This window comes from Macaca mulatta, chromosome X (genome assembly GCF_049350105.2).
Source record: "Macaca mulatta isolate MMU2019108-1 chromosome X, T2T-MMU8v2.0, whole genome shotgun sequence".
NCBI classification, from domain to species: Eukaryota; Metazoa; Chordata; class Mammalia; order Primates; family Cercopithecidae; genus Macaca; species Macaca mulatta.
The window spans coordinates 136,617,862-136,644,041 of NC_133426.1; the positions used below are offsets into that span (position 1 = coordinate 136,617,862).

The window sequence follows — 26,180 nt, forward strand, 5'->3', positions numbered from 1 at the left end:
AACCTCCACTTCCCGGGTTCAAGCAATTCTCCTGCCTCAGTCTCCTGAGTAGCTGGGATTACAGGCATGTGCTACCACGCTTGGCTAATTTTGGATTTTTAGTAGAGATGGGGTTTCTCCATATTGGTCAGGCTGGTCTCAAACTCCCAGCCTCAGGTGATCTGCCCACCTCGGCCTCCCAAAGTGCTGGGATTACAGGTGTGAGCCACCGCGCCTGGGTATCAGCCTTTTTTTGTTTTTTAGTACCAATCCTTGCTGGAATTTTAGAAGAAACAGAGTAGCAATAACTATAGTACAGCGTGAACCATTCTGATGACAGACACACAAGGAAAAATTATTTAGATAACAGAAAATAAAATCTCTCTTCTGCAAAGTTAAGTCCTTCACAATGCTGTACTAGGGTTCAGTCATGAGAATTTACCATGTACCAGAGATGGTACAAGATGCTAACGACACAAAAATAAATAGGACATAATCCATGTCCTCAGGTAGTGTTTAGTTTAGGAGAATGGCTGCTACTATTCTGAATATGAGAACATGAGCTTGATACAAATTACAAGATACTCTAGATTGCTCAGTTTGGTTTTTTAATCCTTACGTCAGTGAAACAGAAGGGGAAGAGTCATTACTCATCCAAAACAGTATTTACCAAACTTGCCTGATCATATGAATGTCAAGGGGCTCGTTAAAATACAGATTCCCAGAATTCTCTCCTGGAGAAGGTTAGGAATTGGTCCTCGACGCGATTCACATGACCAGGCAACTTTTGGAAACATGATCTAGAAGAAAGCTAAGACATGCAGTAACTCCCTCAAAAAGTTAGAAATTTCTAGAAAATCTAACTTATTAACTGGTTACAGAAAAGGCTGAGTTGCCAAAGAATTTCTTCTGCAAAGCCTTGTCTCAGCAGAAAGAACGGGGAAAGACTAATCCTTTAGGCTTCAAAAAGAAGTCACATTTGGCAGTGTCCAGAAAGCCAGGATCCTTGCCCACAAGGAGCTCAGTTTCCTTTTTGAAGAGGTGAGAAGGATTCCGAATAGAGAAAAATGTTCAAACATTTGAACCTACAGTCAGGGAGTCGGTGATCAGTTTGATAACATGGGCGGCAGTGTTTGGTGACCAAACAAAATATTACAGAACAGAAAATATCTATTATCTAACCTATCTGCTCCTCTGTGTCTGAATGCAGACATAGAGTGTTGACTATGAGTTACCTTCAATCATTTCTGGAAGGAGGCAGAGCATCCAAATAAATAAAGTAAATAAACAGTAGCTATCATGGTTTTAAGGCAGAATGCAACATCTAATGGAAATGAACCTGACAATGGTGACAGATGTCAATGAGATAGTTGCAAGGCAGGTTTAAAGTTTAAAGGTTTGGGAGGCCGAGGCAGGCGGATCATGAGGTCAGGAGTTTGAGACCAGCCTGGCCAGCATGGTGAAACCCCCGTCTCTACTAAAAATACAAAAAATTAGCCGGGCGTGGTGGTGCACACCTCTAGTCCCAGCTACTCGGGAGGCTGAGGCAGGAGAATTGCTTGAACCCGGCAGGCAGAGGCTGCAGTGAGCCAAGATCACTCCACTGCACTCCAGCCTGGGCAACACAGCGAGACTCTGTCTCAAAAAAAAAAAAAAAAGGAAGTTTAAAGGTAAGGTGGAGGGAGAAATGGTGTATAAACGAACCTCGCTCTTTCTCACCTGTGCAAAAACACATGGTAGATGCTACTACATGAAAAAGAAATCAGATTAAAGGCAATTAGTAATCAAGCCACAAAACAGAGTTAATTCCTATAATGAGAGTATCAGAACTTCTTTTTGAAATTGTAACACTACCCTCACCCATTTTTAAAGGCAGGTGATGTCATACTTTGGTGCATGGCCAAAGGACAAAGAATAAGTGTATGCAAAGAGGTGGATGGATATGTCAGGAAGTCTGAATATATTCTACAGTAGACTGCCTTCAAACAAAGACATGCAGTGGAAAAAACCACTGGAGTCTGTATTTTTCAGTAGTTCTAACATCACCAACCACTTTCCAATGTCTAATACATCAACTTAACTTTGCAAATGCATATTTAATTGATGAGAACTTTTGGTCAGACTTTAGAATGCTGGTAAAAGTCGTGAGACTTAAGCAAAACAACTACTCAAAGTCTGAAAGGCCAGTGTGGATGAAAAAATTCAGGTTATTGCCGGGCGCGGTGGCTCACGCCTGTAATCCCAGCACTTTGGGAGGCCAAAGCGGGCAGATCACGAGGTCAGTACATCGAGACCATCCTGGCTAACACTGTGAAACCCCATCTCTACTAAAAATACAAAAAAAAAATTAGCCAGGCATGGTGTCGGGTGCCTGTAGTTCCAGCTACTTGGGAGGCTGAGGCAGGAGAATGGCGTGAACCCAGAAGGCAGAGCTTGCAGTGAGCCGAGATCGCATCCACTGCACTCCAGCCTGAGCAACAGAGCGAGACTCCATCTCAAAAAAAAAAAATAAATAAAAATAAATAAAAATTCAGGTTATTTCAGTTTCTGTGCAACAAGCACAGAGCACCATCATTTCAATGCACAAAACCCACAAAGATGACATCCATTGATAAGGCATTAGTTTAAAAGCTAAGCAGAGGTTTTAAGTTCCAAGAGCAATATGTCCCAGGACATAACTCAAATACACCTATCAGGAAACATTTTCATTGTGCATAGCAACTGGAAAAACTGTTCAAATGCACATTTGCAAAGACCCTAACAACCCAAGGAAAACATTTTCCACTTTTTATTTTTAAAGCACCCAGGTGTTTCTGTATTGTAAAAGCCTCAAGGATAACTTCCGACATTGCAAATGCCCTGGGGATGGACACTGAAAGATTACTGATTTTTTTTTAAAGCAGCTCCTACAGGTGGATCATTCATTGTCCCCATGAAGTAATGCAGTACGAAAATAAGCAGGCTCAAGCAATGCTCAGATAAATTCAGGGATATCTGATGTACAATGGGCTAATTACTGGGAAGAGACCCGAATTCATTAACTTTTTGGGGTCAACTTTAGGAAGCAGTATGGAGTTACAGCAAAGGGATTAAGGACCTGGAGACTAGCAAACTATCCTTAGCTCTACCTATTAACGATGTGACCTTTGGCAAGTAGTTTCACCTCTCTGTGCCTCAGTTTATTATCTATAAAATGAGTGGGTTGAACTTTACCACAAAACCCTTCCAGCTCTAAAATTTGATGGAACAACTTAACGGAGGACAAATACAATGCGTTCTGCAAACTGTTTCTTTGAAGCCTTAAAAACCACCAAGAACTACACGGCTCAGGCATCTCCAATTAATTCTGGGCCAATTCTCTATGTGTCTGGTGCACAACCGACCGACTCCTTACTTGCCTTGCACCGTTTCTATTTCACTGGGCATTCAAATCCATGGATCTCATCTATGGTTTGCGAGGCTGAGCAGATAATACCCTCATTTACACAAGAAACTTAGGCTTAGGTCTTAAACGTCCTGTTTAAAGTCTCATTCGGTAAATGATAAAGTCTACTTGACCTCATTGCTCTAAAAAGGGGGGTGGGGAATGGGGATGGCGGGGAGGCGGCGACGGCCAGTTGTTCTGGGATCCCTGAACAGCAAACGCTCCCCGGAAAAGGCCTCAGGCCGACTACTGGGTTCAAATCTCTTGAAGGTCAGGTCGGCATGGCTGAACCAATTCCTCCGCTTGCAAGACTCAGGGTTCGGAGTCTGCCAATTTGGAATTCACGCGACTATGTGTTAAGTTTCTCGGGGGACGCGAGGGTAGAGGGCTGCAACGCACAGAGAGCCTAAGGCGCCAGGCCCTTGGACTTGGAGGCTGCCTGGAATGGGTCAATCACCTGGGAGCCGGTTCCTCTGCCTCGGGCTTCGGACGCACACGGTCCGCACCAAGGGCACCAGCTTCTGCTTCAAAGCACCCGCCGCCAGGCCTCCACACCGGAACATTTCGGCGACCGCTATTCGGGTCCTCCTCCTTCCCTTTCCTCTCACGCACGACCGACGGGTCAAACACCGCGAGCCCCGGCCAGCTCCCCCTGTCTCTTCACACGCACACTACGCAGACTCCTCCTCCCAGCTCCGGGTGGGCATTGGACAGAGAAGCCGGCCTGCTAGAGCCGGGGAAGAGAAACGGCGACCGGAGGCCTACTGCGCAGGCGTAGCACTCGCTGCCACATTGCGATTGGTCCGCACGGCGAGAGGATTTGCGCATGCACTACCTGACTGCACGCTCGCAAAGACCTTGGCTCTAGGTAGCCAGTATTCGCGAGTTGGTGGCACGGTGTTGGACTGAACGAGTTAAGGAAGCTGTCCAAGGAGGGACTCGTGGGGCCGCTTTGATTGGCGGTTGTGCCTGGTGCTGTCGCTGTGTTGGTGACAGGAACTGATAACAGCATCTCACAGCAGCGTAGCCCCAGCACCGCACTTTGTTTTTTGGTTTTAGGCCACTAGTTACTTGATACTGAAGCCTTCCTGATTCTTTTGCTATGATCCAGATCCAATTTTTCCATGAGTCCGAGGCGCGGAACCTGGCTTCCCAGATCCGGCGTGTACTGCCATCTTTTACCAGTTGCCGGCTCTTTCCCACCCAACCCGTTTCGCGGACGAGTAATTCGGCGCTCTCCTTCCCGCCTGTCACCTTTATTTTTTAGTGCAGTTGTGTGTCCTAGATACTGTACCAGGTGCTACAGATACACACGGTCTCCTGCTGTGGTTTCAGGATGCTTGAGAGCAGGATGTTAGCAAAAAGCGTTTGTGCTTCTCAGACTTTATGGGAAGAGAAGTCTTCTAAGCAGAACTTTCAGTTATGGGAGTAAGGTGAGGGGCTGAGTATAAATAGGTGTTTTGACTCTGCCAGATATAAGCTAAATTGGAAATAATGTTTTGGCTGCATGCAGAGCATGAAATGTGCCTGTTTCAAATATTCAACTTACATATTCATTTAACAAGTATTTGTTGAGCATTTGCCTCTTGGATTGTACTATAAAAGGGGCTCTAGTGGGTATGAAAAGTACGGATGGTCCCCGACTTACCCCTCACAATGGTTCAACTTAACAATTTTTCGACTTTATGATGGGTTTAATGAGACCTAACCCCATGTAAGTCGAGGAGCATCTGGATTTAACCATGGTTCAACTTACGTTTTTTCGACTTTATGATGGGTTTGTCAGGGTATTAAATGCAGTTTTGACTTAAGATATTTTCAATTTACAATGGGTTTATTTGGACGTAGCATCTGTATAGGAAGTGGCCACTGTCTAGTTGGGGAGATGACATACACCGGTCATTGAAATTAATATCCGGTGTCGTGCCGGACAGAGCAAGAGAGAAGACTATGGGATGGAATCGCTATGGAAGAACTTCATACAAGAAGTTATTTGAGCTGTATCTTGAAGGATGAGTAGTAAAATTCAAATCGTGGAGGAAAAGGAATGATATTTCAGATGATGAATACTTTGGGACCAAAGATAACATTTTTCATTGTTAAACATGTTGACCTTGGATCCAGACCAACCCAGATTGAATCATGGCTCTGCCACCTGGGCAAGTCACTTAATTGTGCCTCATTTTCCTCATCTACCAATCTCATGAGGGTGTTCGGAAGACTAAATGAGCTAATATTTGTAAAGTGTCATAGAGGAAGCACCATGCTGTTTGTTAAATGAAAAGGCTTGGAAGTGTTTAAGAAAAAACAAACCCCAGCACATTTTCAGGGGGCATCATACTAAGAAGTATTGATGTGGTCAGGCTCCGTGGCTCATGCCTGTAATCCCAGCACTTTGGGAGGCCTAGGCAGGTGGATCACTTTAGGTCAGGAGTTTAAGAACAGCCTGGCCAACGTGGTGAAACCCTGTCTCTACAAAAAATCCAAAAATTAGCCTGGCGCCATGGCGTGCACCTGTAATCCCAGCTACTGGGAAGACTGAGGCAGGAGAATCGCTTGAACCTGAGAGGTGGAGGCTGCAGTGAGCCGAGATTGTGCCACTGCACTCCAGCCTGGGTGATGGAGCAAGACTGTCTCCAAAAAGAAAAAAAAAAGAAAAAGAAGCAGTGATAAGCACAGGCAAGTATGGTGGGGCCAGATTTGAACTGGGAAAAGAGTTTGGCCCTAACTTTGCAGGTAATGAAGTTACTTATTTTATTTTATTTATTTATTTTGGTGGGATGGGGATAAAGAATGAAATTACAGGGCCGGGTGCAGTGGCTCATGCCTGTAATCCCAGTACTTTGGGAGGATGAGTGGGAAGATTGTTTGAGACCAGGAGTTCCAGACCAGCCTGCACAACATAATGAGACCTCATCTCTAACATTTTTTTTTTTTTTTTAATTTGCCAGACGTGGTAGTATGTGCCTGTGGTTCTAGCTACTCAGGAAGCTGAGATGGGAGGATCACTTGAGCCCAGGAGACTGAGACTGCAGTGAGCAGTGATTGCTCCCGTTCACTCCAGCCTGGATGACAGAGCAAGGCCCTATTTCAAAAAAGAAAAAGAGATAATTTTTTTTTTTCTTCTTGAGACAGTCTCCCTTTGTCACCCAGGCTGGAGTGCAGTGGCAGATCTCGGCTCACTGCAACTTCTGCCCCCCAGGTTCAAGCAATTCTCCTGCCTCAGCCTCCCGAGTAGCTGGGATTACAGGCGCATGCCACCACGCCCAGCTAATTTTTGTCTTTTTAGTAGACACAGGGTTCCACCATGTTGTCCAGGCTGGTCTTGAACTCCTGACCTCAGGTGATCACCTGCCTCAGCCTCCCAAAGTGCTGGGATTACAGGCATGAGCCACCTTGCCCGGCCTACAAAGACATTCTTTTATGAAGTTTAACCAAGGAAGCAGTTTTGTTTTTTGGTTTTCTTTAGGAGACAGTCTCATTATGTTGCCCAGGCTGGTCTTGAACTCCGGGGCTCAAGCAATCTTGCCACCTCAGCCTCTCAAAGTGTTGGGATTACACGTGTGAGCCACTGTGCCAGGCCTAGGAAGTAGTCTTTATTGGGTGAAAATGATCCAGGGTTCCCTTACCCATTAAGCAGAGTAGATCAGTGTTCAGAAGTGCAGGCAATGGGTGACATTTTATCTAGAGCTCCTTTGGATAAATATTGAAAATATGGTCAGGCACTGTGGCTCATGCCTGTAATCCCAGCACTTTGGGAGGCCGAGGAGGGTGGATCACTTTAGGCCAGGAGATAAATATTGAAAATATCAATTCCAGAGTAACGTAAAAATTATTTATATTTACTTAATATTTTAACAGCCTTGCAGACATTGATTTTTATTGATATTTCTAAAAACCAGTGATCATGGATTGATTAAATACAAAGTTAATTATATCTGATTGCCAAAGGGACTGGAAAACACTGTCAAAGTCATGATAATCAGGTACCTATGAAAACAACTGCATGTATTTGAAAGTCAGTAATTTAATAATGCACAGTTAACACAAAGGGCATTGTATAGTACGTTTAATTTTTTTACAATAGGTACAATACGGTAGTTTTCCTGTTCTTTTAATTAAAAATTATATTTTTATCTTTTTTTTTTGCAAAAGCAATATATACTCATTGAATTAATTCCAAACAATATAAGTGGAAGTCCCCCAAAGTCTCACCCCACAGAAGTAACAGACACCTTTTATTAGGGCAAGAAGCCCATTTTGAGATATCATATTTTCAGAAATCAAAGTTTCTTCCTTACAAAAGTAGACTCAGTGACAAGTTTTTGCTAGAAGCATACATTGAAATAATCTTATTATGTACATATGTTTATTTTTTTATATCTCTCAGGAAGTTGGCATTAATTCTAGCTGTGGGTTGGCAAAGGGCAAAGCCCCTTTCTACTTTGTGTACAGGATGTGCCTAATTAATAGTTACCCCTCTCCGCCTTAAAGCTATGCTGTAGATAAAGATCATCAGGAGCATTAGCTTCCAATACAGAGGGGAACGATCCAGCAAACCAAAACCAAAAATACTGTACAATGATGATTGATACATAATACAATGAAAACTGGTATTCATAAGGATGATTTTGGATTAGCCAACTAAGATTAAATCCTTATCTGGGTAGTTTTAATGCTGAGTAGTATAATCTAGGGTTTTAGGAATGGGCGACCTGCATATATGATATAGCTGTAAATATATCTGCTAGCTCAGCTTATAAACTTATTAACTGGAAGACGCCATTCTGAGTAACTTGGACGTCCTTGAGTAGTTACATTCCAGTTTGCTCTCAGATATATCACTTATGCACTAAACTGTTTTTCTCTCAGCAGAAATGGATTTGGTCATATTTGTCTCTTCCTGCAGCTCAGCCTCCCAAATAAGATGGCAGCTCAACTGTGATGCTTGAATCCCTGACCTTGATCGCATTAGCAATAACTCACAAGTCAGTGCTAGTGACATGTGTCAGTGTTACCTTAGCTTATGAAATATGTAGGGGGAGAGATGAAGTCTTAAAAATAAATGGGTGCACTTTATCATATGTAAATTGTACCCAATAAAGTCGATTTCAAACAAATTCTGAATCTGCGGATGACTTTAGGGAGAGGGAATACTGGTCTTGACCAAGATGTGTGTGATGATTAGTAAGCTTTGGGAAGCAGCCCCCTAATATTGTAAGGAGATTGTGTTCATTTATCATCTTCCAAGCATAATCTAGGCTTCTGGCAAATTAGACTCAACCACTTTGTTCTACATTCAGCTGCAGGGGGAGTGAACCCTCCTAGGGATTCCCAACTCCCTCTGAAACTCCACCCTTCTGGAAGGACTTACGGTTATATGGAGGGCTTGGGAGTGGAAGGCACTGTGGAGCTTATGCCATGTCCCAAGATCCTCCACCTGGGCCAGTAATGGCTAGCCCCATAAACAAAGTCCCCTTTTGCTGGAACTGCCACCACTAGCTTCCCCCCTTCTCCTAGCCTCTGTGTGGCCCTCTCCCGCGGCGAGCCTTCCCCATTGGCCAGCCAAACACAACCGACTGCGGCAGCCAATAGGAGCCGCTCTCCTGAACATTCAGAGGATGGGTGCTCGTGGTGTGATGAGGGGATGTTGGCGCCTGGTACGCGCCCCCCTACATCTGGCAAGTCTGTGACAGAAACAGTAACACCCCCTACACACGCACACGCGCGCCCGCTGGCTCCCTCCTCTCAACTGTGCAGGCCCGGGACAACCCACTGCGTGTCTTGGCAGCGCCCGCTCAGGCTGCCTGGGGCCCGTGAGTGCACCTGCTCACTCAATAAGACAGAACATCCCTTTATCCCAAGGCGCGGGTCGGGTAGAGGGTGGGGGTAGAGGGGACGGGGTAGCGGGGACCGGGAAGGCGCGGCTCAGCTGCCGGCTGCTCCCGAAGTGAAAGAGGTGCCTTAGCCCCCACCCCATCCCTGCAGAGTTGCGTTGCTCCAGGGAGGCCGAAGTGATCCAGTGATGCCTTAGGGTGCAGCTCTTTGTCCTCCCCAGCTGTGCTCCCTGCCCGCTGATCCCGTGCGCTCCGAGCCAGTGGGGGTGGGGAGCCCGAAACTTATAACATAAATGGGGGCAAGGAGAAAGAAGTCTATCCCGGGGTGGCGTGTGCTGCTGTCCCCACCCCCTCCCTTTCCTCCTGAGGCTTCTTCCCTCCGGTCGGTCTCGGGGGTGCAGGCAGGGGAGAGTGTGGGCCGAGGCGCGGCGGCGGCTGGAGCAGCGCCGTAGGGTCCTTCGCCAGAGCATCCGGTCCGAGGGCGCACACAGGCAGAAGGCTCGCTGCTCGTCCACTCTCCTCCCTCTCTCCTCCTCTCCCTGGCTTTTGTGTTGGTGCCTCCGAGCTGCAAGGAGGGTGCGCTGGAGGAGGAGGAGGGGGGCCCGGAATGAGAGGCACCCTCTTCACGCGCGCGCGCACACGGTGCCGGCGCACGCACACACGGGCGGACACACACACACGCGCGCACACACACGCGCACAGAGCTCGCTCGCCTCGAGCGCACGAACGTGGACGTTCTCTTTGTGTGGAGCCCTCGAGGGGGGTTGGGGCCCCGGTTCGGTCCGGGGGAGATGGCGCAGCCCATCCTGGGCCATGGGAGCCTGGAGCCCGCCTCGGCCGCTGGCCTGGCGTCCCTGGAGCTTGACTCGTCGCTGGACCAGTACGTGCAGATTCGCATCTTCAAAATCATCGTGATTGGGGACTCCAACGTGGGCAAGACCTGCCTAACCTTCCGCTTCTGCGGGGGTACCTTCCCAGACAAGACTGAAGCCACCATCGGCGTGGACTTCAGGGAGAAGACCGTGGAAATCGAGGGCGAGAAGATCAAGGTGATCCCGGGGGTCAGGTCCAGGAAGGGAGGGACCTGGGAGGGGACCTCGCCCGAGGCATAGCTGTAGCGGTTGTCATCGTCCAGCGTCCCAGCGCGTGGCGGTTTCGCCTCTTGCTGAGCCGAGGACCCTCGGCCCCTCCTCACCCCTTTTCACCTCTCTCAGCGGGGTCCCGTCCCCATATCACTCAGTTTTTTGGGGCGGTCGAGAATGGTTGCATTCTTACCCTTTGCTCCTGCCTGACAGGTCCTGCCAGGAAAAGCATGTTGGATCCCATCCTTGACCCCTAGCCCGAGCAGCGGCACCTGTGGGCAGAGGGAGGCAGGAGGCATCTCTGGGTCCTAGTCTGTGGGATGGATCCCAAAGCACTTTACACATCCTGATGTCTCTTCTACCGCTTGGGTGCCGATAGGCTGCAAAACCCCACTTCAGCTAAGCCTCAAGTCATTAGAGGGAAGGAAAGGATGGAAATCCATGGAGAATGAAAAAGCTGCTTTATTTTAAATTGCAGTTTATAGTTAAGATTAGGGCTGAGTTGAGATGGGGGTGGAGTGAGGTGGTTCTGGCAGAAAGCCATGAGCCCTTTTAAAGAAATTGAGGCAGGGTCACCAGCCAGCCCTTTGTAATCAACAAAACTTGTTTTTTATTGTAACAGGCCCCCTGGAATGGTATTTTCTTTACTTGTCTGGGGTATCTAATACATGAACTGCTCCTTATTCATTCTGTTGGTATTGTCTTCAGAAGGTCTTTGTAAAAATGCAGTGACTTAACCGAGGGCCAGGGAAATGCTCAATCCTCCCCCTCCATGAGTTTATGTAATAGGCTAAGTGCAAATATTCTTGTCTGACCATTTGTGCTCACCTTTAATTCAGAAAAGGTAGAAACCTGATATGACACGAATATGTCAATGTGCAGGGCATGGAGGGAGGGAGGACATAACAAGGGCAACTTCCTGTGTCAGGGGAGCAGAGGGGGGCCTCTATAAAGGCAATGGAATCACTGAAGACAACTCCTCTAGGCTCACAGCTGGCCTTTCCTTGAGCGTATGGTTGGATCCTAGACAGAGTCAGGGGTAACAGTAAGCCTCCTTCTTGCTGGTCAAACGGCCAAAGTGACCACAAGGCCCCTCCTCTGAGTGACGTGGAGAGAAGGGCTGAGTAACTGATGAAACACTTGAAACTGTGCAAGACTCTGACTCCTTGATTATTAAAATGAACATGTTCTAAAAATGGCTTCAGAAACTGGGCCAACGCACTAGATGTCAGGAAGATGGACAGCTCAGTACTGATAAGGGAGAGCCCCAGGGTCAGGAAGATAGAACATTATTTTGAAATTGTGATCTTTTTTGCCCCTTGCATTTTGAAGGGGAATTGCTACATTTCCTTTTAAAGTCAAAGGCAGCATCTTGTCTTTGTCCTTTCCTGGGGCTGTTGACATTTGCTTGGTTAAGACTTCCTCTAGTGTGTCTGGCTTCTTTAATGTAAGGCTATACGATTCTAGAATTTCTAAAACATGCCTTTGTAATCCAAAGTAGAAATATCTTTACGGATGGGCTCTTAAACCCTCAAAAACCTAATGCTCTCATTTGCTTAAAATCAAGTGTTACAGTAAGCCAAAGAGTTCCCTGGATTTAAAAGGTGGGAAATAAGCCCATCTGAAATTTAAATGGAAAAAAATGAAGTGTTTGGGAATCTAAAGAAGGAGGGAGGAGGAAGCTAGAAAGTGAGGGATGGGAGATGAACACGAGTGGAAGAGTCACCACCCAGTGGTCTCGGAGGAATTTTTAAACCATTCCTTCTCTTCTGACACCCCAGTACTTAGCCAAACTGGACTTTACAGTCTCTGGCAAAGATTCCAGACTTTTTCCCAGAGGGCAGAGCCTGTGACAGTGTGACTCACTAGAAACAGAACTCAGCACAACACCACGTGCAGATAAGTGCTTAATACAGGCTTTTTTTGGGAAGATGATATTTTCAAGAGGACAAAGCCTTGTGACACTGCTCATGGAGGAGTCCTCTGAGGGCAGATTCTGAAGGAGCTCAGAGCAGCGTGTGAGAGTGGGGAGATGGTGACCCTGCTTCTTGTAAAGCTGCTGCAGTCTCAGGACCAGAGCTGGCAGGCGAGAGACCAGCATGTCTGTGGGAAGATGGCAGGGCCTGGCAGCTAGCACGTGATCTAGATAGGAGAAGATTTGGCCTCACACTCTGGCTAGCCTGAAGTTGTTCAAGGAATACATGCCAAAGCCATGCTTGGAGATGACTGCCAAGGGCTTTGCCCTTTGGGAGAGAGAGAAAAGTCCGGTGTGACAGTCCGAGGTCTGGCCTAGACCATGGCCAGCAATAGAAGGCTTTTGGGCTGTAACATACCAGCCCTTGCAGGAGAGTGGTAGAGAGGTCTCAGCCAGTTCTTCTCAGTCTAAGAGCAACGGTGTGGCCTCTTTTGGGCTGACTGCCTGTGTCCCGGGGTAGCACATACATGAACCCCTGCTAGGGACAACTGATTTGGTGTAGTTAGAGTCACGCTGTAATTAATTTTCAAGGCCATCCCTAGGGTATTGAAGCCCCATTTGCTGTCTCCAATCATTATGTTCCCCACCCTCACCCCATCAAAGCATTTACAACTGAGTCCTGGTGAACTCAATTGTATGAACACCAAGAAAAGCCTCCAATGAGTAGGCAATAATAATAATAATAATAATAATAATAACTATGTATTGAATAAGCAAAGAGCCCAGGCTAGGCACTCTACATGCATTATCTTATTTGCTCCTCACAGCAGCTTTATCAAATCAGCACTATTGTTATCATTCCCATTTTATAGATAAGGAGACGGAGGCTAAGAGAGATGAAATAACCCAATGGCCTATGGATCTGAGCTTCAGTCTTTGACTCTTGAGCCCAAGCACTTCGCCACCTCACTATCCTGCCTTTCCTGTTACAGGGCCATGATTTCAACCCAGATTCAGAGACCATACCCTTTACCACTGCATTCCACTCTACAGGGGAATATTCAGTCCCTTAGATTGGGGGAGTTTGACAGAGGGAGGTAGAATGTCAGTCAGCCAGTCTTGCTCTTTCTTGTAGGCCAGGGACTTAGGGTTATAGCCCAAGGCCTCAGGAGCCTTTCAGATGCCTCCTTCAATTTGTATTCAGGACACACGGAACTCAACTGGGTTTACTTTTTTTTTTTTTTTTTTTTTTTTTGAGAGGGAGTTTTACTCTTGTTGCCCAAGCTGGAGTACAATGGCACGATCTCAGCTCACCGCAACCTCGGCCTCCCGGGTTCAAGTGATTCTCCTGCCTCAGCCTCCCGAGTAGCTGGGATTACAGGCACCTGCCACCATGCCCAACTAATTTTTATATTTTTAGTGGAGATGGGGTTTCACCATGTTGGCCAGGCTGGTCTCGAACTCCTGACCTCAGGTGATCCACCTGCCTCAGCCTCCCAAAGTGCTGGGATTACAGGTGGGAGCCCTGGGTTTACTTTTTGCACTTTGATTGTCTCAACTCAGGTGTGAAATGCAGAGAATGTTCAGAGATAAAAGAGACGTTACAGATTCTGTAATCCAGTGTCCTCCTCTTGCAGATAGGAAACTGAGACTCAGAGAGGGAAAGTGACTTGCCCAAGATCACACAGGGCCAGACCTAGAACTCAGGTCTCCTAATTCCCCTTCTGGTCTTTCCACACATCATGCTGCCTGGCTTAGAAGAGCACAAAATCCTCTCTCCAGCCTAGCTCCATGGTCCATCCAACCCACAAGGTTGCCTATGACAAGAATTCAGAGGGACATCATAAGAGATAGCTGACAATCTTTCCTGACATTAGCCTAGGAAGGGTGGAGGTATCCCCCAACCCCCAAAGGAAGAGTGGAACTTCCCTTAATGACTGTGATGTGTCTGTCACCTACAGATGTAGCTAAATTTATTGAGTCTGTCTCCTAAATGCATTAGAAAATGCTGAATAGGGGTGTGTGTGTGTAGGGAGGGAGGGTATGTAGTAGAGGGGAGGCTAAGAAACTAATTTTTGAATCATTCTTTGTAAATTTGCGTGGAAGCTGCACTTCTGTCTATAATAGTTTGGTTCCTCCCACAGGCTGGGCACTCCCTGTGCCCCAGCCCTGGGGACCAAATAAACTGCAGGTCAGCTGTGGCTAAGGGCAGGTACAGCTCAGGACTGTGAATTTCTGTTCCTCTACTGATCACTGGGGGAAAAAAATACCTTCCTGTGTTACATTATCAAGTGGATGGAGGCTGAGCTAAGTGTTCCTTGGAAGCTGCCTGAAATCAGAATGACATCATGTCTTCCTTAGTGCTTCTGAGCTTCTATCTTCTGCCAGTTAGCTTAATGGTTAATTATCCATCAGTGTGAGTTTCTCTGTCTCCCTTGCTGGTTTTTTCTGTGTGTGAGTTTCTCTTTGTCTCTGTCCTCCTTTGCCATTCTCTGTGTCAGCTTTGTGTGTAGATCTTAGATGCAGATGGGACAGTCCAGCTAGTTGAAAACAGGTTTCTTTTAAACTTTTCCCATCATCCACTGGGGCATGCTCCAAAGGTTACAGATGTATTTGTCTCCTTTTTTTGCACTTCTACCCTCCCCCATCAGCCTCCAACAAAAGGACATTCATGCCTCATCTATAGAAAGATGCCAGTTATGTTTCCAAGGGAAAAGAAATCCCCCTGTCAGCTAAGAGCACATGCAGGGGGTGGGGGGCTTGCTGAAGCTCACCCAGAAAATAGTTCAAAAGGTTAGATTTCTCTTTGGCAGTTCCCCACGCTGTGCCCCTCCATCCTCCTCTAGCACCTCATCAGTTCGGGCCTGTCCCCGGGCCACCCATGGCATGTTGCCAGCATTCCTCTCTTCTCCCCCCTCCCCACTGGATGGCCTTTAGCTCTGTCTCACCTTCGAGAAGCCAAGCTTTCTATGATTTCCAGGATGAGAAACCAATGGATTCAAGGAACCATACCGACAGAAGAGGGCTTGATGGCCTTTCTGAGACCAGAGCAACAACTAATATTTGCAGAGTGCTTGACATTTTCCAAAAGTCCTTTTTCATGTGTTATTTCACTGGATCATCCCAGCAACCATAGGAGGATCAAGGTCCCATTGTAGAGGTGAGAAAAACAAGGCTCAGTTCAGGGAGATTAAAATACTTGTCTGGCATTTACTCAGCTTCTGAGCAGAAGAGCTGGGATGCTTGCTGCCTTTCCAACAGTGCCTGCTCAAACTGTTGCCCATCTAGACTGAATGGTGGAGATTTCAGGTCATGAAAGAAGGGAGAGTGTATATTACGCACTGGGTCATGTACTTACAAGGACTACTAATCCTCATAGCATCCCTACCTTATTATTGTTATCATCACTTTCCAGATGAGGACACTGAAGACAGAGAAAGTGACTTACCTAAGGTAACCTAACTTACCTAAGGACACCTAACAAGTCATGTACTAACATGACTTGGGCCGAGATCTGCACCCAAATTGGTTTGACTTCACTATACTCCATTGGCCATCTGAGAGAAACAAGGATCTGGGGTACATGTATGTGGCTAAGAGGCAGTCTTCACCCCCATACACTGTATGGATGTGGTGCCCACAGGAAAGGAGGAAAGGGTGAGGGGAGAGGCAGCTGCAAAAGAGGAAGGAGATGCGTTCACTGCTTGGCGTGGGCCAGGGGTTTATGAAGATGCTGAGAACAGGAACACCTAACTCTCAAACAAAATGAGATCACTGCTAGTCAAGGTGGCTCACACTTGTAATCCCAGCACTTTGGGAGGCCGAGGCAGGATAGTTGCTTGAGCCCGGGAGATCCAGACCAGCCTGGGCAACATAAGGAGGACTCCATCTCTACGAAATAAAAAAAAATATGAAAATTAGTTGGGTGTGCTGGTGCATGCCTGTAGTCCCAGCTACTCGGAAAGCTGAGGAGGGAGGATTGCTTGCGCCTAGGAGGTCGAGGCTGCAGTGAGCCATGATTGCACTGCTGCACTCCAGCCTGGGTGACATGATGAGATCTTGTCTGGAAAAAGAGAGAGAGAGAGACCGGGCATGGTGGCTCACACGTAGAGTCTCAGCACTTTGGGAGGCCCAGGCAGGCAGATCACTTGAGCCCAGGAGTTTGAGACCAGCCTGGGCAACATGGGGAAACCCTATCTCTACAAAAAATACAAAAATTAGCCAGGTGTGGTGGTGCATGCCTGTAGTCTCAGCTACTCGGGAGGCCGAGGTGGGAGGATCACCTGAGTCTGGGGAAGTTGAGGCTGCAATGAGCTGAGATCATGCCACTGCACTCCAACCTGGGTGACTGAGTGAGACCCTGTCTGATGTTTTGTTTGTTTGTTTGCTTCGAGACAGAGTCTCACTCTGTAGCCCAGGCTGGAGTGCAGTGGTGCGATCTCAGCTCACCACAAGCTCCGCCTCCCGGGTTCACGCCATTCTCCTGCCTCAGCCTCCCGAGTAGCTGGGACTAGGTGCCCACCACCACGCCCAGCTAATTTTTTGTATTTTTTAGTAGAGACAGGGTTTCACCGTGTTAGCCAGGATGATCTCGATCTCTTGACCTTGTGATCCACCCGCCTCGGCGTCCCAAAGTGCTGGGATTACAGGCGTGAGCCATCGCGCCCGGCGACTTTTTTTTTTAATGAGATCATTTCATGTGTTTAGGGAACCTGCCTGCTGTGATCTTCCTTTCTGATGCTTCTGAGGCCACACCACTGGTTCTTCTATTTTCTGCTGCGAGCAGCCTGCTTCCTGGCTCCCCTCTCACGACAGACACGTCTGCAAAGAACTCAGGGTGGGGTTTACAAAGAGCTGGAAGGGAGCAGTGCCTGCAGTTTAAATTTGGAGCCTCCAAATAAAAGCTTCAAGGCTCCCAATAGCATTGGAAAGACAGAGGAGGTCTCCAGCAGAGAGGGCCCTCCTGGCAGTTCCGGCAACTTGGGCGGCATACGCAATTATGAAGCCAAAGAAAAGCCAAATGGCCAACCTTACTCAGCCTCAATCACCTCACACACTCCCACCCATGTTCCTGCTAGTGGCAGGTATTTTTAGAGTCCTGAGCTCATGGTGTTAAAGCATCTGCCACATGCCTGAGGGCTGGTAGGGATTCAGCCTTCTTCAGAGGCAAAAGGCAAGAGTGAAGACTGCTGGGGAGGGTGAGGTGGGGAGTGGGGATCAGGAGCCAAGTGGTAATGATATTCCTGGGCTATGCCTGCTGTCTTCCTACTGACCTCCATTCCTCCTGTGGTCTGTTCTCCCTTTCTTCCTGTTCAGAACACCACGGAGAGGTGGAAGAAATGAAAATATTTTCTGTCTCTTGCTTGCAGAAGCAAATCAGTCTTTGAGGACTTATGTTTTTTCTGTGTGATTACAGTCAGACGTTCCCTCTGAAATCGCCTTGGCAGATATCTAGGATGCCAGACTGCTTGTAGTTTCAGTGGTTCAGGCCATCACTGCCTTTTGATAACGTGGCTGCTGCTGATAATGGTGATGGTGACAACCTCAGTGACGAGTGTGGTCTGATGCAGAAAAAGACTGCTTACAGTCTTGCTGGAGAGATGCCAAGAGCACTGACGAGACAATTAGAAAACATAAATCTATTCGAAATGGTGTGATGCAGACTCAAAGTGCAACAGAGATTCCTAAGAAAAGAAAATTGAAGGGAAGTTGGCGAAGGTTTGAGGAAGAAGCCAGAAGCATGAGCTTAACCTTGAAGAATGAGTGAGATTTTGATAGGGCAATGAGGGGGCAGCCGATTCTATAGGGGAGGAGTGGACTAGCATGACCCAAAGTACAGAGGAGGGAATCAACCCGGTATAGCTGAGTAGCTTGAAACCAGGTTGGGAAGGGTGAAATTATGGCAGACAGAATTCCACATTTGGAATCCATGTGATGCCACATGCAGTAGAGGGCTACAGTAGTTTCCTGAAGAGGTGAATGGAATGCTGATACAAGCAGGGATTGAGGAAAACTGGTGGAAAGTAGTATTCAGAGGTCGGGCACTGGGGCTCACGCCTGTAATCCCAGCACTTTCAGGGGCTGAGGAAGGTGGATCAGGAGTGATTGGGCCTCCCAAAGTGCTGGGATTACAGGAGTGAGCCACCATGCCCAGCCTCCAATTTATTTATTTTTATTTATTTTTATTTTTTATTTTGAGACAGAGTCTAGCTCTGTCGCCCAGGCTGGAGTGCTGTGGTGCAATCTTGGCTCACTACAAGCTCCGCCTCCTGGGCTCACGCTATTCTCCTGCCTCAGCCTCCGGAGTAGCTGGGACTACAGGCACCTGCCACCCTGCCCGGCTAATTTTTTTTTTTTTTTTTTTTTTTTTTTTTTTTTTTGTGGAGACAGGGTTTCACTGTGTTAGCCAGGATGGTCTCAATCTCCTGACCTCGTGATCCGCCTGCCTCAGCCTCCCAAAGTGCTGGGATTACAGGCGTGAGCCACTGCGCCCGGCCTCCAATTTATTTTTAAGTTCACTTTTTCGTTACCTGAGGTCAGGAGTTCGAGACCAGTCTGGCCAACATGGCAAAACCTGTCTCTACTAAAAATACAAAAATTAGCCAGGCGCAGTGGCACACGCCTGTAATCCCAGCTACTTGGGAGGCTGAGGCAGGAGAATTGCTTGAACCTGGGAGGTGGAGGTTGCAGTGAGCTGAGATTGCGCCATTGCACTCCAGCCTGGGTAACAGAGCCACAGTCCATCTCAAAAAAAAAAAAAAAAAAAAAAAAGCAAGCAAGCAAGCAAGCCGTGTTCAAGAGACCCTGCAATGGAAACATCCACAATCCAAAATACTTTGCTCTAGTCCAGGAGTGAGGAGAGAAGAGTCTGGCCGAGGGCCGAGGGACACAGAAATCGGAATAGAAGAAGGGTTCAATCTGAAGGTCTTGCCAGAGGAACTTGGAAACCGTGTCAATAGAGGGAGATGATGGGGAGCCTGGACAATGAAAACTGATATTTGGAATGATGACTCTAGGGCCCTGTAAAATCTTCACTCAGCCGACAGATTCAATTATATTTACTAGATTATACTTACTGACTGCTAACTCCAAATAAAGGCTATACTTCGTTTTAAGAGCCATAGCAGTCAATTAGTGGCCATAATCAAATTTTCTTTGATAACTGAGAATTGTATAGGGCCTTGGGACCATCATTCTGAGCATGAATCTCCCTTGTCCAAGACGTTGGATATATAAAAGGAAATATATTGGGCTGAATGTATATCTCCTGGGAGTTGTGTCTTTGCATATGTTACAGATAGCAGTTTTTTTCTTCACAATTTGGCCTTTATCCCAAAAGCTGAGATACAGAAGAAAAATCCAGTGACTTAAGTTACCTTTTACATAACCAAAAAGTGAACTTAAAAATAAATTGGAGGCTGGGCATGGTGGCTCAGTCTTGTAATTCCAGCACTTTGGGAGGCTCGATCATTTGAGGTCAGGAGTTCAAGACCAGCCTGGCCAACATGGTGAAACCCCTTCTCTACTAAAACTATAAAAATTAGCCGGGCATGGTGGCGCAAGACTGTAGTCTCAGCTCCTCAGGAGGCTGAGGTAGTAGAATCTCTTGAACCTGGGATGCGGAGGTTGCAGTGAGCTGAGATCGCACCACTGCACTCCAGCCTGGGCGACAGAACAAGACTCCCATCTCAAAATAATAAATAAATAAATAAATAGGGTTTGAAGGTGAGATTTTAACACTAACTTTGTTTTCTTTTTTTTTTTTTTTGAGACGGGGTCTCGCTCTGTCACCCAGGCTGGAGTGCAGTGGCCGGATCTCAGCTCACTGCAAGCTCCGCCTCCCGGGTTCACGCCATTCTCCTGCCTCAGCCTCCCGAGTAGCTGGGACTACAGGCGCCCGCCACCTCGCCCGGCTAGTTTTTTGTATTTTTTAGTAGAGACGGGGTTTCACCGGGTTAGCCAGGATGGTCTCTATCTCCTGACCTTGTGATCCACCCGTCTCGGCCTCCCAAAGTGCTGGGATTACAGGCTTGAGCCACCGCGCCCGGCCTTAACTTTGTTTTCTTTAAAAAGTAATGCAGGCTAGTGGCTCATGCGTGTAATCCCAGCACATTTTGGGGCCAAGGCAGGAGGATTGCTTGAGGCCAAGAGTTCGAGACTAGCCTTGGCAACATAACAAGATCCTGTCTCTACAAAATATATACATATATATATATGTTTTAAATAAAAAGTAATGCAATGCCAAGTGCAGTGGCTCACACCTGTAATCCCAACACTTTGGGAGGCCAAGGTGGGTGGATCGCCTGAGTTCAGGAGTTCGAGACCAGCCCGGCCAACATGGTGAAACCCCGTCTCTACTAAAAATACAAAAATTAGCTGGGCGTGGTGGCAGGCACCTGTAATCTCAGCTACTCGAGAGGCTGAGGCGGGAGAATTGCTTGAACTCGGGAGGTGGAGGTTGCAGTGAGCTGAGATCAAGCCATTGCACTCCAGCCTGGGCGACAAGAGTGAAACTCCATCTCAAAAACAAAAACAAAAAACCAAATAAACCCTGAAGTAATGCATACTTGCAGAAGAAAATAAGGAAAAATATTTAAAAAGAAGAAAATAAATATCACTATAGTCTCATTGCTGATAAATAACCATTAATGTTCTGATGTGTACACTTCCAGTCTGTGCTTTGCATATATTTATGTTTAACATTTTTTTAAAAAAATTGAGACCATAGCATATGAAAAATTTTGAGGCTGGGCATGGTGTCTCATGCCTGTAATCTCAGCGCTTTTGGGAAGCCGAGGCAGGCAGATCACCTGAGGTCGGGAGTTCAAGACCAGCCTGACCAACATAGACAAACCCCATCTCTACTAAAAATACAAAATTAGCCGGGCGTGGTGGTGCATGCCTGTAATCCCAGCTACTCAGGAGTCTGAGGTGGGAGAACTGCTTGAACCCATATGGCAGAGGTTGCAGTGAGCTGAGATCGTGCCATTTCACTCTAGCCCTAGCAACAGGAATGAAATTCTGTCTCAAAAAAAAAAAAAAAAAAAAAAAAAAAAGAAAAAAGAAAAATTCTGTATTCTGCATTTTTACTTACTTGTATTTTGTGAGCATTTCTCTTACAATTTAGTCGTTGAAAACATTATTTTTAATGGCTGCATAATATCCCACTGTACAGATATATTTTCATTTTTATTTATTCTTTTTGAGACGGAGTCTCACTGTGTCGCCCAGGCTGGAGTGCAGTGGCACAATCTCAGCTCACTGCAACCACCACCTCCTGGGTTCAAGCGATTCTCATGTCTCAGCCTCCCGAGTAGCTGGGACTACAGGTATACACCACCAGGCCTGGCTATTTTTTTTTTTTTTTGGTATTTTTAGTAGAGATGAGATTTCACCATGTTGGCCAGGCTGGTCTCAAACTCCTGACCTCAGGTGATCCACATGCCTCGGCCTCCAAAGTGCTGGGATTACAGGCATGAGCTACTGTGCCCGGCCCCACTGTATAGACATGAACTTTAGCTATTCCTTTTCTGGTGAGCATTTAGGTTTTTCCTATTTTAAAAAAATTCTAAATAACACTGTAAAATATTAGTACAAAATTTTGACCACATCCCTATTTCTTTTGTATAGATTTCTGGAAGTGAGATTTCAGGTCCTAAGAGTTATGAACATTTTTGAGGTTCTTGATAATATTGCCAAATTGCTCTCCAGAAAAGTTGACCAATTTACATCCAGTTTTTCAACTAAAAATCTTAAGATTTTTTTCAACTCAAAATTTTCAGTTAACAATCTTAAGAAAAACTTGACAAATCCTGAAACTTCTCTTTATGCTTTGATAAGTCCATTCTGCTCATCTGTCAAAGAACCACTTCCTGTGTCATGGCTTGTCACTCAATTTTTTTTTTTCTTTTTCTATTTTTTTTTTTTGAGATGGAGTTTCGCTCTTTTTGCCCAGGCTGGAGTGCAATGGCACGATCTCAGCTTACTGCAACCTTCAATTCCCTGGTTCAAGTGATTCTCCTGCCTCAGCCTCCCCCGTGGCTGGGATTACAGGCATGCACCACCACGCCTGGCTAATTTTGTATTTTTAGTAGAGTCGAACTTTCTCCATGTTGGTCAGGCTGGTCTCGAATTCCCGACCTCAGGTGATCCGCCCGCCTCGGCCTCCCAAAGTGCTGGGACTACAGGCGTGAGCCACTGTACCCGTCGTGTCACTTCATTTTTATAGTGCTACAAAACCATGTTTTCTCCTCTCTGTTCTTGTTCCGTTTTCTGACTCCATCTCTGCGTTTTTGTATGTTCCAGGTTCAGGTGTGGGACACAGCAGGTCAGGAACGTTTCCGCAAAAGCATGGTCGAGCATTACTACCGCAACGTACATGCCGTGGTCTTCGTCTATGACGTCACCAAGATGACATCTTTCACCAACCTCAAAATGTGGATCCAAGAATGCAACGGGCATGCTGTGCCCCCACTAGTCCCCAAAGTGCTTGTGGGGAACAAGTGTGACTTGAGGGAACAGATCCAGGTGCCCTCCAACTTAGCCCTGAAATTTGCTGATGCCCACAACATGCTCTTGTTTGAGACATCGGCCAAGGACCCCAAAGAGAGCCAGAACGTGGAGTCGATTTTCATGTGCCTGGCTTGCCGATTGAAGGCCCAGAAATCCCTGCTATATCGTGATGCTGAGAGGCAGCAGGGGAAGGTGCAGAAACTGGAGTTCCCACAGGAAGCTAACAGTAAAGCTTCCTGTCCTTGTTGAAACCAAACGGTGTAAATACAAGATAAATTATCACTGGAGTTTTTCTTTCCCTTTTTTCTGTGCCTGCATAATGCTGACACCTGCTTGTTTCCATACAAAAATTGATATCAAAATAAAATTTGTATAGATTATCACATGGCTTTTTGTCTTGCTTTCCTCCAAGCCATTCCTGATTGTGATGAGTGGAACAGGCAGTTTGTCTTACTAGAGTAATATTCCCCATGCCAGTGGCACACTCCCTGCCAGCTTTCTAGGCTCTCTGAAATTCTCATCGCTTGAGTCAATTCTTCAGGACGAATTCATTCTCTCACTCAGTGTAATCAGTGGGCAGAAACACCTGGTGGGGTTGGGGCACAGGCCAGATATGTTTTTCTAGAGAGCAAGTACAGGCAGAGTGATATAGAGAAGTCTTGAAACGAGATGTGGACTCACTGGTATTTCCTAGGTTTCCTAGATATGTGCCTTGAATGCCCGGATAGACTACTCTCTCCATATTTTCCAGTTTAAAAATAAAAAGTATGGGCCGGGCGCGGTGGCTCACGCCTGTAATCCCAGCACTTTGGGAGGCCGAGGCGGGCGGATCACAAGGTCAGGAGATCGAGACCACGGTGAAACCCCGTCTCTACTAAAAATACAAAAAATTAGCCGGGCGCGGTTGTGGGCGCCTGTAGTCCCAGCTACTCGGGAGGCTGAGGCAGGAGAATGGCGTAAACCCGGGAGGCGGAGCTTGCAGTGAGCCGAGATCGCGCCACTGCACTCCAGCCTGGGCGACAGAGCGAGACTCCGTCTCAAAAAAAATAAAAATAAAAATAAAAAATAAAATAAAAAAAATAAAAAGTATGGCCGGACGCAGTGACTCACGCCTGTAATACCAAGACTTTGGGAAGCTGAGGCGGGCAGATCACTTGAGGTCAGGAGTTCGAGACCAGCCTGGCCAACATGGCGAAAACCAGTATCTACTAATAATACAAAAATTAGCCAGGCATGGTGGCACATGCCTGTAATCCCAGCTACTTAAGGGCTGAGGCAGGAGAATCACTTGAACCCGAGAGGTGGAGGTTGCAGTGAGCCCAGAATGTGCCACTGAGCTCCAGCCTGGGTGACAGAGTGAAACTGTGTCAAAAAAAAAGAAAAAAAAAAAAAAAGGACAGTTTGTCCAATGGGCCCGATTGCTTCCAGAATAGTTAGGTTCTGCTTCCTATTTTTCATCAATCAGTCTTGAACCCTAAGGCTGTTCCCACTGTGACCCCCACCCCTACCCTTTCTTGGATAGGCAGGGCTCAAGCAACAAATATCTATCATGTCCCCAGACCTTTGCTAGGTGCTAGGGAAGAAATGTTACAAGAGGACACGTTCCCTATGTTCAGAGACCCTATGATCTAGTTGCAGGAACTATGTACACACTGAAACTACATGCAAACAAAAACCAGACAACATGACCAAGTGTGAGGTTGCACCATGGGAAGTGAGAGCATTATGTATTCAATATCAGGGAGGGCTCACAGGAAAATACTTAGATTTGTTTTGTATGTTAACTAACGTGTAAGGTTTAGATTGGTAAAGAAGAGGGGAGGGGAGTGGGCAAAATCAGGGGGGCAGGAATAACCTTGGAAGTTGGAAGAGAGGACAACTGGGGATCTGGCCCAAGGAGAGCTGAACAGTGCTAGTGGGAGCTGAGATTGGGGAGGGCTTGCGCATCAGGCAGAACAGTTTGGAGATTTATTTATTTTTATTTTTTATTTTTTTTGAGATGGAGTCTCGCTCTGTCGCCCAGACTGGAGTGCAGTGGCGCGATCTCAGCTCACTGCAACCTCCACCTCCCGGGTTCAAGCAATTCTCCCTGCCTCAGCCTCCTGAGTAGCTGGGATTACAGGCACCCACCACCACACCCAGCTAACGTTTGTATTTTTTAGTAGAGACAGGGTTTCGCCTTGTTGGCCAGGCTGGTCCCAACTCCTGACCTCAGGTGATTCGCCTGCCTTAGCCTTCCAAAGTGCTGGGATTACAGGCGTGAGCCACAGCACCCACCCCGGACTTGCTCTCTGAGCCAATGAGAGCTCTTGGTAGTTTTCCAGCAGGCGAGTCCTATAGTTATTTCTTATACATCTGGTCCTATTACTGATACGAAAGCTCCTTGTCCAATTGTGAAAGTAACTAAAAGTGGCTAGTAAAGACTTGTCTACAATAGCTCCAGGTGGATTTCTTTGCATGAAAGATGGTGTGCTCCTTCAGGAGTCTCTCTTGCTGGAATCCCGCTCTGAGGGGGTCTCGGGAAGACAGCTCCTGAACACTTTCCTCTGTCAGGCGTATGGAGCTCTGCTCCTAGACAGCGAAGGGTAACACACACCAGATGTGCTTCCCACTCAAATAAAGAGCTTGTCTGGTCCCGCCTGGGTCATCCTTGCAGCCCTCTCTACCGCATCCCATCCCCACCTGGCCTCAGACTCAGTCCCGCCCCCAGTGGCCTCAGACTCAGTCCAGTCACCAGTCTGGTTCTCATCACTTGACTTTGCCTGGATCTCAGTCTTTGGAATCTGCCTACCACTCCAGTTAGAGCTGCTTTTCTTACTAGTTGTCCCCATCCAACTCCCAGCCCCAGAATCTCCCCCAAAGGGCTGGGCTCCCATTGTCTGTGGATGAGCTGTGTGCCGGAAGACTGGTTGCTATGCTTCTCCCAGATGCAACACCCCATTACCTTGTCTCACACTCCAGACGCTGACTCCTTGCTCAGGACACAACCTGCTGTTGTGTTGCCTTTTGGTTGCCATCACCTGTCTTGCAGGGCTAGGCCACTGCTCAGTTACTACAGGTGCATTTGTCTGTCCTAATGGGTACATTTCAGTTTGGGTCCAGACCCCTCTTGGTCAGGCCTCTTTCTTCAGTTACAGGGGCCAAGGATGACAACGTTCCTAGTGTTATGAGTCCTCTAACCAGGATCGCCTCTGACACCTTCTAGGCTTCTAGGCTTTCTTTTCTTTTTTCTTTCTTTTCTTTTCTCTTTCTTTCTTTTTTTTTTTTTTTTTTTTTTTTTTTTTTCGAGACAGAGTTTCACTCTCGTCACCCAGGCTGGAGTGCAATGGCACAATCTTGGCTCACTGCAACCTCCACCTCCCGGGTTCAAGCAATTCTCCTGCCTCAGTCTCCCGAGTAGCTGGGATGACAGGTGCCCACCACCATGCCCA

At 47.0% G+C, this 26,180-nt stretch overlaps 2 protein-coding genes across 3 annotated transcripts in view; one reads left to right on the plus strand and one right to left on the minus strand.

Moving 5' to 3' along the window:
* The window catches only part of AIFM1 (apoptosis inducing factor mitochondria associated 1), a 36,656-nt gene extending 32,578 nt beyond the window's left edge, over positions 1–4,078 (minus strand). Inside the window, exon 1 of one of the 2 annotated variants that reach the window (XM_015128171.2) lies at positions 3,861–4,078. In XM_015128171.2, the coding sequence (XP_014983657.1) occupies positions 3,861–3,966 (106 nt within the window). In that variant the 5' untranslated portion in view covers positions 3,967–4,078. The remainder of the gene's footprint in view (positions 1–3,860) is intronic. The other variant, NM_001257878.1, reaches the window with a different exon arrangement.
* A 5,700-nt stretch (positions 4,079–9,778) lies between these two features.
* Positions 9,779–23,055, plus strand: RAB33A (RAB33A, member RAS oncogene family). Its single transcript, NM_001257646.1, has 2 exons — positions 9,779–10,289; positions 22,543–23,055. The coding sequence occupies exons 1-2, from the start codon at positions 10,032–10,034 to the stop codon at positions 22,996–22,998; spliced, it is 714 nt and encodes a 237-aa protein (NP_001244575.1). The 5' UTR covers positions 9,779–10,031; the 3' UTR covers positions 22,999–23,055.
* The last annotated feature ends 3,125 nt before the right edge of the window (positions 23,056–26,180 follow it).

Coding starts and splice junctions, on each gene's coding strand:
- RAB33A (NM_001257646.1), top strand. CDS start 10,032: ATGGCGCAGCCCATCCTGGGCCATGGGAGCCTGGAGCCCGCCTCGGCC. Junction 10,290..22,542: donor TCGAGGGCGAGAAGATCAAG/GTGATCCCGGGG, acceptor TGTATGTTCCAG/GTTCAGGTGTGGGACACAGC.